The 15150-nt window shown below is 41.4% G+C and overlaps 1 protein-coding gene and 1 long non-coding RNA gene across 10 annotated transcripts in view; one reads left to right on the top strand and one right to left on the bottom strand.

The window, feature by feature from the left end:
- The window catches only part of LOC107307981 (uncharacterized), a 55899-nt gene that overhangs the window by 35064 nt on the left and 5685 nt on the right, over nt 1-15150 (top strand). The gene's annotated exons all lie outside the window — the stretch shown is intronic.
- The window catches only part of CLYBL (citramalyl-CoA lyase), a 152050-nt gene that overhangs the window by 21733 nt on the left and 115167 nt on the right, over nt 1-15150 (bottom strand). For 6 of the 9 annotated variants that reach the window (XM_085535912.1, XM_085535903.1, XM_085535895.1 and 3 more), the window contains exons 3-4: nt 4271-4459; nt 831-932 (exon numbers count right to left, since the gene is read on the bottom strand). In XM_085535912.1, coding sequence (XP_085392038.1) covers nt 831-932; nt 4271-4459 — 291 coding nt within the window. Of the gene's footprint in view, nt 1-830; nt 933-4270; nt 4498-15150 lie in introns of all 9 variants that reach the window. The other 3 variants (XM_085535929.1, XM_085535930.1, XM_085535926.1) reach the window with 1 other exon arrangement.

Below are 15150 nucleotides of genomic sequence, written 5' to 3' on the forward strand. Positions count from 1 at the left end.
AGTTGCAAATGCAAGTTAGTTCTGTGTCCATGCCCCGAAATGGGAGCATGGTGCCTGGTGGTATTATGACGTGCAGAGAGGTACGTGGCTGCACCAGTGGAGGCTGCCAGCAGCTCCTGAGCTGCTCCTGCCCTGCGTGCCCTCAGCTGGCCCCAAGCCTTCTCAATCCGTTCTGGGGGATCCCCATGAATGCTTCCTCCTCATACTGCTTCTCCTTGCTGAAAACCTGAGCTGGGCATGAGAGACCCATATTACAAAGAATTTTAAATGTAAGGCCTGGTTGAAATTACCTTTCAGATATTTGATATTTTTAAAGTTAATCACACTTTTAATCTAAGCATTAAGCTCCCTGTTATGCACATGAAAAAAAAAAAAAAGCAGCAACATGAAATCTGTCTGAAACGGCGTCAATAGAAAAAGATACCACTTCAGCAGCAATGAAATGAGGATTGTTCTTTTTTCTAATTAAATGCTATATCAAAGTCAGGCTCGACAGCTACTAAATAGTCGCTTATTGCAGCAGCGTGTGTGCTCCAGTTCCTCAGAGAAGTAAGTTTCCTGTTAGAAACGCGAGTAGGAAATGCAGATGGGTTTCTTCAGTTGGCAAGGAGTATCTAGAGCTGTTCCTCCACCAAAATATTTTGGATTTATGAAGGCCTTTGCCGTGTAAACATGAGAGCATCCAAATGTCTTAGCGAACTGGAAAACGTTTACCATTTTTAAATCTCACTTCCTTGAGGAAATCATGCCTGGACAACAGAGCTCTCTGCTTATCCAGGTGGCTGAGAGGGCAAAACACCAACGTTTGGACAGCACCCAACCCTACTTACCTTAAAATTGAGCAACCCCACCGCAGTTTCCACAAATGGGATAAAATGCATTGGTTCTGCAAGTGTTCGGCCTTTTGAGTGATGTGCGAATTTGTCTGCAAACTAAAACCAGACAACGTGAGGCTTCAGTAAAAAAAGCACGCGCGGGCACGTGCGGCACTTTAAATCTTTCACCTGGCTGCAACGCCAGCACACAAAAAGCCCCAAAACTCAGAAGACGTAATTAAAAACCACAGAGAGCATTGGGGAAGGTCTGTGTGGAGATGTGGGCCTTGCGCCTTGTGTCCCAGAGCCTGCTAGCGGGGCACAGCCTGCCCCAGCCATGGGGCACACACAGAGCTGCCCGGCCTGCCTTGGGTCGGGTACCGCACCACCGCTGAGGCATCCGCATGGCTCGTTATGGCACCGCTGCCCTTTGTTCGCCAGGCTTTTCTTCATAATTTTTAGCTTACCTAGGAAGGCCTCAAAAAGGAAGTTTAATTCTTTGAAGACCAAAGCTTTCCAATTTTTTCCATGAGACCAGTTCACAGCTAGCTCTGAGCTGCCAGTGGGGTAGCCCAAATTCCAAAATCTATCATCTGGAAACATACAAAAGCTCTTGCACAGATTTTTCCCCTTTCAAAAGGGGGGAAAAAAAAGGGGGGAAAAGAAACCCTTGGCCCTATATTGTAAATCTATTATGTCGGTCTAGATCTGGCAGTTTACATGGAGATAAACATACTGCAGGTATGGCAAAAAATATCGTAATAAATAAAGACAAAAATAACATATGCATATATTTTAAAATTAAAGAATATTCGACTATTAATGGATATCAAAGGAAAGGGAATTTTAATCATCTCTCCATTCAGTCTCAGTTGGGTAAATCATATCTAAGAGATTTGCATAAATATAAACCATCAAAGACTTTTCATCTTCAAAGGGGGTTTCAAGACCCTATAAGCTTTGTACTGTAATCATCGCAGGTCACAACCCTGCAGGAATAAGGCTGCTATGGCAACATAAAAAACTAATGCTTAAGGCTTAGCATAATATTCTGACTAATAGAAAGGAAACTCATTTTAAAAGCTGGCAGCCTATTTACCAGAAGCTGGATTAGAGGTGTTATTTCCCCTTTTAGCTTCCCCCTGCCGCCCCTCCCCAAAAGAAGGAAAATCTAATCACCAAGATCTTTAAAAAGCTTTTGAGCAATTTGCAGTAACTTTACAATTAGGCCAAAATAAATCACAGCTTTCTCTGACAAAGAATTCTGCCCTTCCCGTCCCTGCTTTGCATCACGAGCGGGGCCCTCTTCGCAACTTTTCCTTGGAGAAGGGACTTTTCCACCCAAAAATGTGCCAGCAAGAAAACACGAGTGCAATTCACACGTGCAAGCGTACGACCGGGCAGGTACTGCAGCAGCACAACATGTAAATTCTGTGCAGGCAAACACAGAAAATGAGGTAATCAGACCGCATCAGCGTCTGCTCTTAAGGCTCCCAGCTACTTTTTATTTCTCTTTTTTCAAATTAAAAGAAAAAAAAAAAAAAAAGAAAAAAAAAGAAAAAAAAGAAAAAAAAAAAAGAAAAAAGTGCGACTGTGTTTATATTTCAGGTGTGAGTTAAAGCTGTGGAACTTTTATTTGAGATTATTTTAAAAGGCTCTCTCTGGGATTTTTGACTGCTTGTGGATTTTTGGGGCAGGTAAATGAAAAATAAAGAAGGTTTAATTAAACGGCGTCTCCCTTCCTCTCCCTTTAAAAAAAAAAAATTGCAATAAGCACCGCTACAAAAGGTAACTAGTGGAGAAGTTTCAATTAATTTTTTTCAAAAGGAGACGATTAAATGTTTCCGGCCTGGTAAAGTGTTCATTTCAGGGAGAAGGGGGGAAAGGAGAAGGCGGAGGGAAGAAAACAAAGCTCAGGGAGGGGATGAAGTAGCAGGCCCCCGCAATTCTTTCAGTTCCCGTGCACACCCAATAGTGTGTTGGAAAGAATGCACACTGTTCGGGATTTGTGGGAGAATTGTCCCGTCACAAAGGAGGGAGAGTTACGCTTGTTATAGTCCAATAAGCCATGCCAGTCAAACAAGTACCCACACTAGGGACAAAAGGAGAGCAAGAGATTCTCACACAAAAGAAAACAAGTAAGCCCATCTTTTAGTTGTGCATCAGCCTCCAGGTTTTATGCTCCGCATAAATAAAAATGAGGGGGGAAAAATAAACAGCTTCGCTTAGGCTGGGAGCCTGGAAAAGAAGTGAGCAGGAGCGAAGCCACGGGATTTCTGAAACACGCCGGCGTCATTCAGCAGAGCACGCTCTTTGTGCTCCTGGGCTTGGCCGGGCGCGAGCCGGTGGCCACAACAGCAGACCTGAGGAGAGGCGGAAGGGATGGGGAGCGGGGGGCCTTGGGCCTCACTCCTACCCAGAGCTTGCCTCGTGGCCGCGAAGGCCCGCCATTTTGGTAGCACGAATGTTCACGTGTGACGAGATACGCCCAAAGCTTGCGGTGCTGCTGGCACTCGAGGCACACACCCTCTGCCACAGAACCAAATGTTGAGGCACACTGGCCACTGTGGGGCTGTTTGTGGGATGGATGTGCTTGCTATGGGTGCCCTTGCATGTTGTCAGCAGCATGTGATGGAGGCTCAGCATCAGGACCACAGTTGGCACAAGGGCACCTCCCAGCCTCCCAGCTCAGCTGGCCTGCTGGCTCTGCCACATCGCCAGCCCAACGCATGGAATGGCTGCTCCTGCACTGGCACCGCACAGCAGTCAAGGCATACCCAAACAAATGTCCCCCTTCTTGACAATTAAAACAATTATAGCGTAATTAGGCCTATTTCAAAGTTTTCTTAAGTAATCTGACATGCCAGCCATTTACATTTCAGTTTTTTATTGGCTGAAAAGTCAGTCATGAAACACAAACACACCTGTCAGCAATTAAAAAGGAAGAAATAGAGAACTGCTCAGGAAATAATATCTGTGCTAATTAAAAACAGTAGTTAAAAGCTTCCTGTTTGTTCCTCCAGTTGCCCCCAGGAGTGACCTTCTCCCCCTCCCCAGCCTACTTTTCACATGTTGCTAACATGTTTTCCCCAACTCCTGCTTACTCCATGCAACTATGGCACATGGCCACAGACAAGCATTTTGTATGGCAGAATATTTAAATAAGAGTCAGATACCAATGCAACTACTATTCAAAATATGCTCTGACTCTTCACTGACTACAGGAGAAATAAGTCTAGTATTATTTACAGAGGCCGTGCACTCTGTATACACTTTTCACTTAGCACATTGTACACACTTCTAAACAGAAGCATTTCCCAATTACCTTATTCAAACAACAACAGGATATGGCACTCGTGTCATATCAGAGTTCTTTACCTCTACACCTGGCTTAGCTTGGGTCAACAGCTTCAGTCAAAAGCTACCACACTATTGGTACACAGATAGCTACTCACCCATTTAACTTCTTCTACATTTTCAACCTTTGGCAGCATCAGACTTGAAGGAAGAGTCTTGGACTGCAAAAGCACCTCTAGATCTTCCTCCGCAAGGCCACTGGACACAGAGTTTATCCAAACACACTTCTCAGCACGGCCGATGTCAAACTCTTCAAGCGTTTTCACAACTGTCAGCCTTGCTTCTCTCTACAATATATACATCCATGTGTACACACATTCAAAGCCTCAAAGAAAAAGAAAGCTTATTTTCCATTGACATTTTTAAAAGCTGAACAGAAATATCACAGAAATGACATGGGGAAAAAGCAAGACAGCCAGTATATTTTTGTCCCCAACAAGTCTGTCACTCCTGGTTCTTTGTTAAAGCAGTCATCATCAGCATGTTGCAATTCTGCCTTTCTCAGTTCTTTGTAACTAGCAAATAAAAGCTCAGTTTTCATGCCTAAATATTTCTCAATATATCTCTGGATGTTTGTGTGTCTATTATTACTAAATACATCTAAAAAAAAAAAAAAAAAGACTTTGCCTACTAACTATAATACATTATGCTAAGTCTATGCTCGTAACAGCAGAGCATTAATGCCTTTGCTTAAAACAATTCAGTTTTGTCATTCATCTTCGTATCTCCTGAGCTCTCATATGAGGGGTATCAGTAAGTACAGATGTACATCTCTTTCTTTGGTTTTGCCATGTAATTTTTCTTTTTCTCCATGTATAAAAAGGCTCATAGCAGAGGTCAGAACTTGCCTTTGAAAACAATGCCACAATAATTCGTAGATTTTCATAAACCTTGCAAAAAGATGATCTCCTGCTGTCCCAAAATAAAATATCCAAATACATTTGCTTCTTGTGGCCTCTTGCCATTTTTTGTGAATGTAAATTTATAAATCTGCTGAATGTTTGATGTACATGAAGAATACTTGGGTGCTTTTCTGAAATGCAGTGCTTTTATTGGCCTCGAGAAGAGGAGGAGCAGTGGTGGAAGAGCACTGGGTCTCCTCACTTTCTGCCCATTTCAGCTTTGGCAACAAATTCCTCTCACTTGCCAACAGTCCCTAACAAATCCTCATTGTCAAAATGAAGGCTTATCAAAAGTAATTTCATTTGTGAAGAGCTTTTATGGTCCTAATAAAACTTTAAAGCTCCTGACTTGCAAATGTAAAGAAACAACTTTAACAATATGCAGTTGCTGGAGAGATACTTTGCAAGAAAACAGGCAAGCTTGGAGGGGAAAAAAAAATCATCAAAGCTAATATGCAAGCTAATACCAGTCAGTGAGATGGCACATAGTAGTAGAGTTAAACCAGACGGCTACAAATCTGCGCCTGTGCAGGGGCCTCAATTGGAGACACAGCGCACACACGTATGCATTTCTGTGCCGCAACACAGGGTCGCTCTCAGAGGCAGTCTCTGTAAAATCCGTCCAAAAGCTGTTGTGAGTGGGCTCAGGTAATCTGTGCAAAGATGCAGGGAGTTCACCGCAGCCAAAGCCAGTTTGCCTGAATGTTGAGAAGCAGGCCTAGCACACACCCACCTCCCTGTCCTTCTCAAGGCAGGGTGGCTGGTGCCTATTTTGGGCCAAAGGTTTCTGGATGTGATGCAGAACGGTATCTGAAATGCATTCTCCAAAACAATTTATGCTTTTAATTAAAGCCAGATTATCACCGTCTCAGCACACACTGATCCAATTTGCAAAATAAAGCTCTCCCAAAATTATCCACTAAGGCAGCATCCAATTCCAACTGAAGGCACATCTCTCGAAAACTTGTAGTCTAATTCATTACAGTTTTTTCTGATTATAATAATGAGCAGTAGAGCATCTCATTAGCTATTTTTCTCCTCAGGCTGCAAACTCCCTTCCCAAAAAAGACAGATCGTGTCTTTCTAGGTATATTTCCATACAAAACACTTATTAACAGGCTGTTGCTGTTATCAATTTACATAAACTAAATGTGCAGCCCTCTGGTACATATCCCAAAAATAACCAACAACTTCACTGAATTTATACCAACCAACAAACATGGGAGGGGGTTGTTGTTTTTTCCCATATTTTAATAGAAAATATGTTGCTATGTTAGTTAACACACCCATGCCATCTGTTGGGCTGAGAATCAATGCAGTTTCTTATAGCCACTACATTTTAGAACTGTCTGCCTAGATACCCCAGGAACTGAAACGTCTCCCTTCCATGATAAACCTCTAGTCCCTCTAATTTCCTAATCAGGATTCAATTGACATTTTTATTCATGAGATAGGCTGATGGACCTGGTACCCCAAGTCAGAGACCTCTTGAGCAGATTGACCCTGTGCCTGCCCATCCTACCATAGGGAAAATCCCACTGATGTTAGTGGAGTACCCCACTTAGGCTTCTAGGAAAACACACCATGGTTGAATTATAAGGTGTACCCAAATCTCAGGGCAACATGAACTAAAAGCATGGAGGAAAAGGAGATCACCTTCTGCCTCATTATGCAGTGAAAAGTAAATATGATTCTAATTGTAGGATGCACGCAAAAGCCAAGATTTTAAACCAGTTATTCTACTTCAATGATGTAATTGTAGAGAAAAAATGTAGTATTTAATATGCCTTTGTAGCAGTAGGTGCAAGAATAAATGCATTTTCCAAACTGCTTGTAAAGTCCTTGCCAAAACCGATCAAGCTAGAATATGTCAGCAACAGTGGATGAAATTATCTACCTGTTCTGCACCCTACAGCATTGGACAACATTCTGTCCTGAATGGGTAAAGAAAAAACTTGGCCATGAAACAAAGGGGTCCACCCTGGGACTGTGGTACCCCATTAGGGCCTGTAGTTTGAGTTCTTATGAAGGTGAACAAGGGAAGATGACAACTGAGAGAGTCTGTGGTAAACAGTGATGTTATTACATTATACTAGTATTATTACATATTATATGCTGATATTTCCAAAATATCGCAAATTTGCTATTTGTGCTGGAAAACTCAATGAGAAAAAATGTTGGTCAAGGTGGCTGTAGCTCCTTTTGTGTTTCTTCTGTCTGACTCAGAGGGGGACGAGGGGAGATTTCCATTCCTGCATGCAGCTATGCCAGCCGGGGAGGATAAAGCCGTTGGTGATGCTGCATCACAGATGAATCAACTGCCAACAGGACACACAGACACCGAAATTAAAGATGGGAATACACGAGTAGCCGTCTCAATTGGCACCCATTAAAGCTAATCACTACCCATCCTCACGAGTTGCTAGCTCTGAATTATCAGATCTGCAAAGAAAACAACATCCGTCCACTTTTACACTCCAGTGGAAGAGGTGGTCCCTCGCGGCAGGGCTGCACAGTCTCGCCATCTGGAGAATAAATCGAGTGTGAAGTACAGTATAGTTTGGGACCAAGCTCCGTGGCGGCAGCCCAGCAGCGAGTTCATTAGTTCCAAACTTGCAGGGATTAGTGTGGTGTCGGGGCAACTGTCGGGTGGGATCAGGCAGGCAGAGCACGAGATTCAGGGAGGGAGGTGGTGGCAGGGAAGGAGCCCCTGGGCTTGCTAATGGAACCAAGTACAAGCACACCTAAATCGAAGCCCAGCCACCCACTCTCCATGGACACACTGTTAATAAAGAAATAATGAAATGCAGGCATTGAAATTAACAGAATACTGGGGACAGAAACAGCAGAGAAAAATTACATTTTCTTATTTCTGTTCAAACTGATACAACACCCCACAGACCAGTTTTCCAGCGCTGTGATTCCCAGAACTGCATGATCTGGGGAGAACTGGGAAGGAGTATACATACAAATAAATACATCTAATTCCTTTTGAGTTGTATCTTTTTTGCTCCATGTTTCTTGCATATTCTTACCCTTTAGTTTCTCAAGACCTTGAGGTCTTAACACAAAGACAGTGGGTATACCTAAAGGCCTGTGTACGTAGAGCTCTCATCCTGTTAACATCCTTCTGTAATTGTTCTTCATATAGAAACATAAATACACAATGCATGAAAATGGCAGTCCGGAATATATCATCCTCACGGCCATAATGAGTTTGTGTGTCTCAAATGGCAGAGGAAAAATTAATTGCTATAATCACAATTCAAGTTATTTTTTTGTGACAGGTTTGACATGATAAAAACATACAATTATGTGTTAATGTTACTTCCCTGGAGTGGTATGTTTACAGAGCTTGACATCGTGGAATCTTTTGTCACTTATATTAGTGCATACCCTACAAACGCAACACTCAAACATGATCCTGCAGAAGTGCATATTTGGATTTTTGGTCAAAATTGTGTTCTTGCAAAGAGAAAGCCTGACATATTTTACATGCTTAGTCTCCATCAGTAAAGTGTTGCCATACAGAATGGTACTTCATTTAGTTTCAAATTCTCAAATGAGTTTGGCAAGAGAACAGAAAAATTGTGTTCATTTTTAAGAAAACAAAGAAAACTGTAACTGCAGAGCAGAACATTTCTGAGCATGGGAGGCCCTTGCTTCATACCTGCTTTCTACTTATACGCCTCAGTTGTTTGTGAGAAGAAATCCTTGAGATAGCAAGTTTTTATTTCTATTTAGTCTTGTTGGAAGGAAAAATGCTGCAAAAATAACCTGTTTATTGCAAAGCCTTCAGAAAGCCTCTATTGAATCAGATCTTATGATTACCTTCCACAACAGATTATAATTCGAGAAGTTTTTAGAGATTTATTAAGTTTTAAAACAAGTTTTCTTTTGTTTCAACAGGGAATGTGCCAAAGCCAACGTGTAGTGCTCTGCAAGAGTCTGATTTTTCTGTTACTCTCTTGTAAAATCATTGAAATCTTTCCTTAAGAATTATTTGGTCTACTCAAGTCCTGTCTTTTCTACACAATCCTTTTCACTCTTCTGTACATTACGTTCATCATAACGTAATGAGTCATCTAACTTGGTGCATCTCTAGCATCTGCTGCTTTTCTCTCTGCTAGGTCTAGGAAGGCATCATTGCACCCATCTCCAATATTTCTGCTGTATTTTCTGGAGGATAAGATCACTATAAGATATTTATGAGTATCTGTGAGCTGTTTTCAGCCATGTAGCTTTAGCAAGCCTTTCCCTTCCTCCATCAGCACAGACAATGTGGATCCTGAAGATCCATCATTTGATGTCCAACACCAACAGAGCTGGACAGCTTCCATATATGGTGACGGCATGATGGTTTGGTTTGAGGAGCCAGGACTGTGGGGAACTGGAGGAGCAGACCCTGAGGTCCCCCCACCCAGCAGTCTAGGATCAGGGCTTATGATTCCCCATGTGGTTGCAGGGCTGCTCAGCTACGTGAGCAGCTCATTTCTACTGAGCCAGAGTACTCAGAGACGTGCATGCTAGTGCAAGAGCAAGATATTTTTACAAGTTATGTTTAAGATATTTTTCAGACTTGCATGTATCTCACAGAAATTTAATTAGAGGCTGCTAGAATGAATGCGTAGAAATATTCAGTGTGATATAAGGACTTAGCATAAATTTGTTTGTAGTAAAAATAATACAGCATGCTGTGTGTGTGTGTATACATAAATACAGAGACAGACTTATACCTTAAGACTAAGTGTGCAGAAAAGGTTTTTTAATGACAGTCTCATACACAGCAGCTCCAATAAAAGAAAATTTTGTGCATGTACGTGGGCAGCTATTCTTCTGTCTGCCAACTTTTATAAACACTTACAAAGGAGATGTAAACAACCTTTCAATTAAGACAAATCAAGCTAACACTAATTTAAGCTGGCTGCAAGATGTAGTCTCTTTACTTCTATTTTTTTTCCCCTGGCTTTCTGAGGATGCTTTTTGTTTTGTGACAGATTAGCATCACAAACGAAAATTCTTTAGAAGCATTAGTGTTAATTAGTCTTCCTGGACAGTCCGAATGAGCCACTGCATGATGAAATGAGACCACAAAATAACCAATCTGATGTAATCAATACAAAGAAGGCTCTATGTTCCTTTCATCTGGCACAGGAACTTAATTGTACGCTATGGCTATTTTGTACTTAAAAATATTCTAGCTTAAGATTCTTGGCATGATGTAATTAATGATGGTGACAAACGTTTGCATCTAGATGTCCATTTTTTATCTTTACAAATGTATCTTTTTCTAATGTTGATGATGAAATAAACATATAGCTGTCCACCAGAACTAGCTTTACTTTAGCAAATTATCAGTTCCTGTTCAGATGCTGAGTTGAGGTGTGATGAACAGCAAATGTGCATCATCAGAAGTGTTGTTTAATTACTGCTACAATTATTTAATCAGTCATTCAGAAAGAGGGAAAGAAGGAAAGAAAGGAAGAAAGATAGGAAGAGAGAAAGAAAGGAGGAAAACCATAAGCCAAATAAAGTGTGAACGTTAAAATACTGTAAAGTTGAGGGGGAAAAAATATCTGATCAGAAAGAAAGTGAGTGAGAGCCTGCATCTAGGGAAAGGCGAGGAAAGGTCTTTAGATTAAAAACTACTTGCAGTACTCCTCAAATTTTAAGACAGTTATTGAAAGGAAAGCAAGTGAAGGGCAAAGGCCTTCACTGAAAGAGTCAGTACCTGCCCCATGGTGCTCTGAGGGCCCTGGGTTACACAGAAGGCATTAAGAAGAATCAGGTAAACTGCACTTGTGGTTGATATCACATGCCTGTCAGTATTCAAGAGAAGTTTAGCTAATGCTCTCAATAATGTGCTTTAATTTTTGGTGAGCCCTGAGGAGATCAGGTAGTTGGACAGGCAGTCTTTGAAGGTCCCTTTCAAATGAACTATTCAAATGTTGTAACTGATCAAAATCCGAGAGTTTACAAAGACCAAATATATACAGGTTATGCCCACAGCAGATCATGCTTCTAAAGAGAAAAAAATGTTGGGATCATTTTCAACTCATATTTTAAAGTAAAACGGTATAATTTGTAGCTGCAACAATTTCCACATAATGGATTTAGCACAGAACTTATGGCACCAACTGATCACTCAGGTACCGCACTCCCAGGTGGGTTCTTGTGCCATCTAGAAGAAGGGTTCTTAAGCCTTTTTATTTCATGGGCAGCTTTTTGAAGCAGAGATCACCTCACACAGTCCCACATTCCCTTGAAGATCATGAAATTTGTTGTAATTTCTGTGTATGGACCCTCTGAGAACATCAGTTCCATCAGACAACTGAGCTCCCATATCTACCCAAAGATCTTGGGCTCCAAGCACCTGAGAGGCCCACCTCCTCATTTGCTTCCAGGTTCTCCTTTGGAGGAGGAAAGTCTCTAGTTTCACCAAACCAAATCAATAGTGTGGTCTCACAGATGGGTCTCTTGGATCATGCCCCAGAAGATGTATGGGTAGGACTGCTCAGTGCTGTCCAGTGCTCCAGCAAGGCCTGCATGTTTTCAGCCACTCTCATAGGTCACCTTGACATCAGAAACAAATGCCATGTTGATGTGGCACACTGCTCATGCTACTCCAGTTGTTGGAGCTGTAGAAAAACCACACAGAACAATTACACTGTAGGACCCCAAGAGCCCCACCAACTTCACAGGGAGATGCCCAGCAACATGCCGTGTACATGTCGCTGCTGTTAGTCTGCTCTGGAAGGCTGCCCCTATACAACACGGGCCCTCAGTCCCACTAAGCGAAGGCACCAGGGATTGCTCCTTTGATCAGGCTTTTTTATACGTGTATTTCTCCACCAGTACTTACCTTAGTGTTAAGACTGTCTCACTGTGCTGGACTTCACCAGAAATCCTTCATTCTCCACTAGAAGAGCTTCCTTCTTACAGAGATCCCACTTGGACAGGTGTCAGCAGTGAGTCAATGATCCCTGTCCATCCCAAATACAAATTGGCACCTCCTGTAGGCAGTGTTTTTTCGGCAGCTTACAGCTTGTTGTTCACTCTTGGCAGAATCCCTTTGCAACAGCCCCCCTTCCTTCTCACCTACACCCCTGAAGACGGAGAGAGGAAGCAGCACCAGAATGCCGCATCCCGCACGTCCCTGCCTCTGCAGTGACTATCTGAGGCAGAGACTGAGCCCTTGTGTATAAAATAAGATCAACTCAGTGACTCATGTACTCATGGCAAGGAGAAAGGACCTCCTAGAAATGACTAAAGTTGTTTTCTGTGGTCTAAACCAAATCTGAGGATGTGAATTTGTTCCTGCCTAGACCTATGATCAGTGTTAAAAAAAACTGTGATTTTTCTTTGGTTTGAAAGAGGCACCCGAGGAGGTGGTGATTTTTCTAGGTTAAATCTCCCCTGTGCCAGCCCCACAGTCACAGTATTTGTACCTTACTAATAGATGAACTGTACATTACTGGTATGATACAATACACATCTTCATAGACACATACAGAAGAAATCTTAATTATTGATTGGTGTTCTTCAACACCTTTTTAAGTTCCTCATTTAGATATTCCTGATTGCAGCAGAACAAATTACTGGAACTTGTGGCATTTCCTTCCCTAAGCTTTTCCTCAACTGTACTTTTTTCCTGATGAAATCAATTATTTTTAATGCTAGGCTAAGGAGGTGCTTCACAGCAGGGCTTCTGGAAAATCTGAAGTAAGGTTGGTGCATATTTCCCAATCAAAGTATAAGATAAATCAATTCAGGTTTATTTCTGTGAGATCTAAGCAGCTCCTATCTTCTGCTTATTGTCACTCCATCCTCCTTTCTTCCCTTATGCAAGAGCTTCCAAAGCAGCCGCTTCTCAAGCCGAGATGCAAACTGGATCACAGAGCAATCACATTAGAAAAACTCAGGTTTATTTCACTTCTGGGTAGGGAAATAGTTTTGTATTTTTTATTTTTAAATCTAGACCATTTCAGCATGGCCAAACAAAAAATTGAACCATTTTAAGCAAGGGGATTGTAAAGGCTGACAATAAGCAGCCAGGAGGGTCAGTAAGAAAGAAGAACTTTCTAAGCTGTTTGAGTTTTTTTTGTTGTTGCTTTATTTTTATTTTTTTATTATTTTTTTTTTCCAGTAGCATAGCTGCTTCTAGAGAACTGGAGCCATCCAGCTACGCACTCATGACTTCATTTCTTTCCTGCTAACGAAGAGGTAGCCGTGAGATTCAAGCAAGTGTCTGAATCCCATCATAACCATCTCAAGATGGTTCAGTTCTTATATCCACACTTATTGACCCATACTGGTACCTCAGCATACATGGGGGCCTCTGGAAGCAGGGAACCTTGCTACATCTCTGATTACCTGACTACTGCAACTCTTGCCTCAAGTTAGATAGCTCACTTCAGAGCCTCTCTTTCAGGCTTGGGCATAGGGGCTCCTTCAGCCATGTCTCTATTACCTACTGTTAGATACATCCACGTCCAAGTCCAACAAAGATTTCATCTACCTCAAGCAGTCTGTCAGGCTTTGAGCTCAAATTCTTTGTCTGGCTTATCATATGTTTTCTCTCAATGAAAAATCAATCCAAGACTAATAGGGTGGGTTCAGACCACATCTTAATACACATATAACGTATTGGGGCCAACCCATACCCCACCTTTGTATTGATTTAACAATTAATTTAGTTAACACCAATAATATTAAGTTGATGCAAAACTTTGGCATGCATCTGTTTGCCGAAATGCTGGTAGCACTGTAACTTATTTTCCTGCATTGGATGAACTAAATGGACAATTAGGATTTTACAGCAGTATAACTGTATTCATTTGGCACTCTTATTTTTTTTTTCTTCCTAATATTAATTTTAAACCAGCTGTGATAAAATGGAATTCAGTACTAACAAATTAGACACCTGTGAAATTATCATTTTTACTCACATTGTCTCAGCTTTCTTTACTATTGTATAACTGCCTGCATCAAATTCAGCAGTACAGTGGCACCAGCCATCTCCAGAAGCACCCTGCTCCTTTTGTTAATTCCAGCTGGGCTCTGCAACACTGTCCCCACCAGCATGTTCGTGGCACTTGTGCTGTCCATTGGCAGTTAGGATGTCTTTGCTTTTGTTTGTGATGGGGCTGTGGCCACTGTAAACCAAAGTGGTCCCTGAACCTTGTTTGCTCTATACCAAGAGAACTCCACCTGTTTTCTGTCTCTCCCCACTCTTGCATGTAGCAGGTGATTGCCCAGTTGACTTCCTAGGAAGCCTGTTGTCTCTCTTGAAACCTCTGGACTATTCTAAAGCTGAGGGTGCTGCATCAGGTACAATGCTAGCGCTGTAAAATATGTACCCTACCGGAGTGTCTTTCTTTTCTGGTTCCTCATTTGATAAGTTATGTCCTCAATGGGCTTCAGATATCTGGCATTCTCTTCAAAATTATTCGTAAGATTTTAAATCCCCCTCTGCTATTTATTGTAAGTCTTTATTATTATTATTATTATTATTATTATTATTTATTAGACATATTAAAGCTTTCTACTTTTTTGTTTTTTCTCATTTCCTTGAAAAATGTTTAAGTCCATTAGAAAAAAATTACTGGTGTTCAACACTTACATATATTTATTAATATTAATGTTTTAAATTCCTACATCCCTCCACGCTCTCAGCATCACCTTTTCCAATATAATTCTCATTTCCAACTGAGTGATTTGATCTTTGCTTTAAGATAATTCTTCATCTGTTGCTTATTTGGCTTAATTTCTTCTTGACCAGGTTTCGCAGCTTCAGATTCTGTGTTGGCAGTTTCTTGGCCAGTTTTCATTTCCTGTTGACCAGATAAAATCTCTGCCAGTATGGAAGCTAACTCCTCCATCGCTGCCCTAGCAAGAAGCGAGCATGCTGAATCATATCAATATAAATCTACCCTTCATATAAATCTGATCCTCTTTGGAAGTATCATCCACCCTAACAAAAGCTTTGTCACTTTTTATGAGTGATTATGAATATTAATTAATTATTGTAGCCCACTTGCTTACATGTTTGTAAATAGATGGCTATTACGGTAATT

The sequence above is a fragment of the Coturnix japonica genome, chromosome 1, assembly GCF_054131305.1.
Source record: "Coturnix japonica strain WE chromosome 1, WE-NBRP24, whole genome shotgun sequence".
In the NCBI taxonomy this organism is placed as follows: domain Eukaryota; kingdom Metazoa; phylum Chordata; class Aves; order Galliformes; family Phasianidae; genus Coturnix; species Coturnix japonica.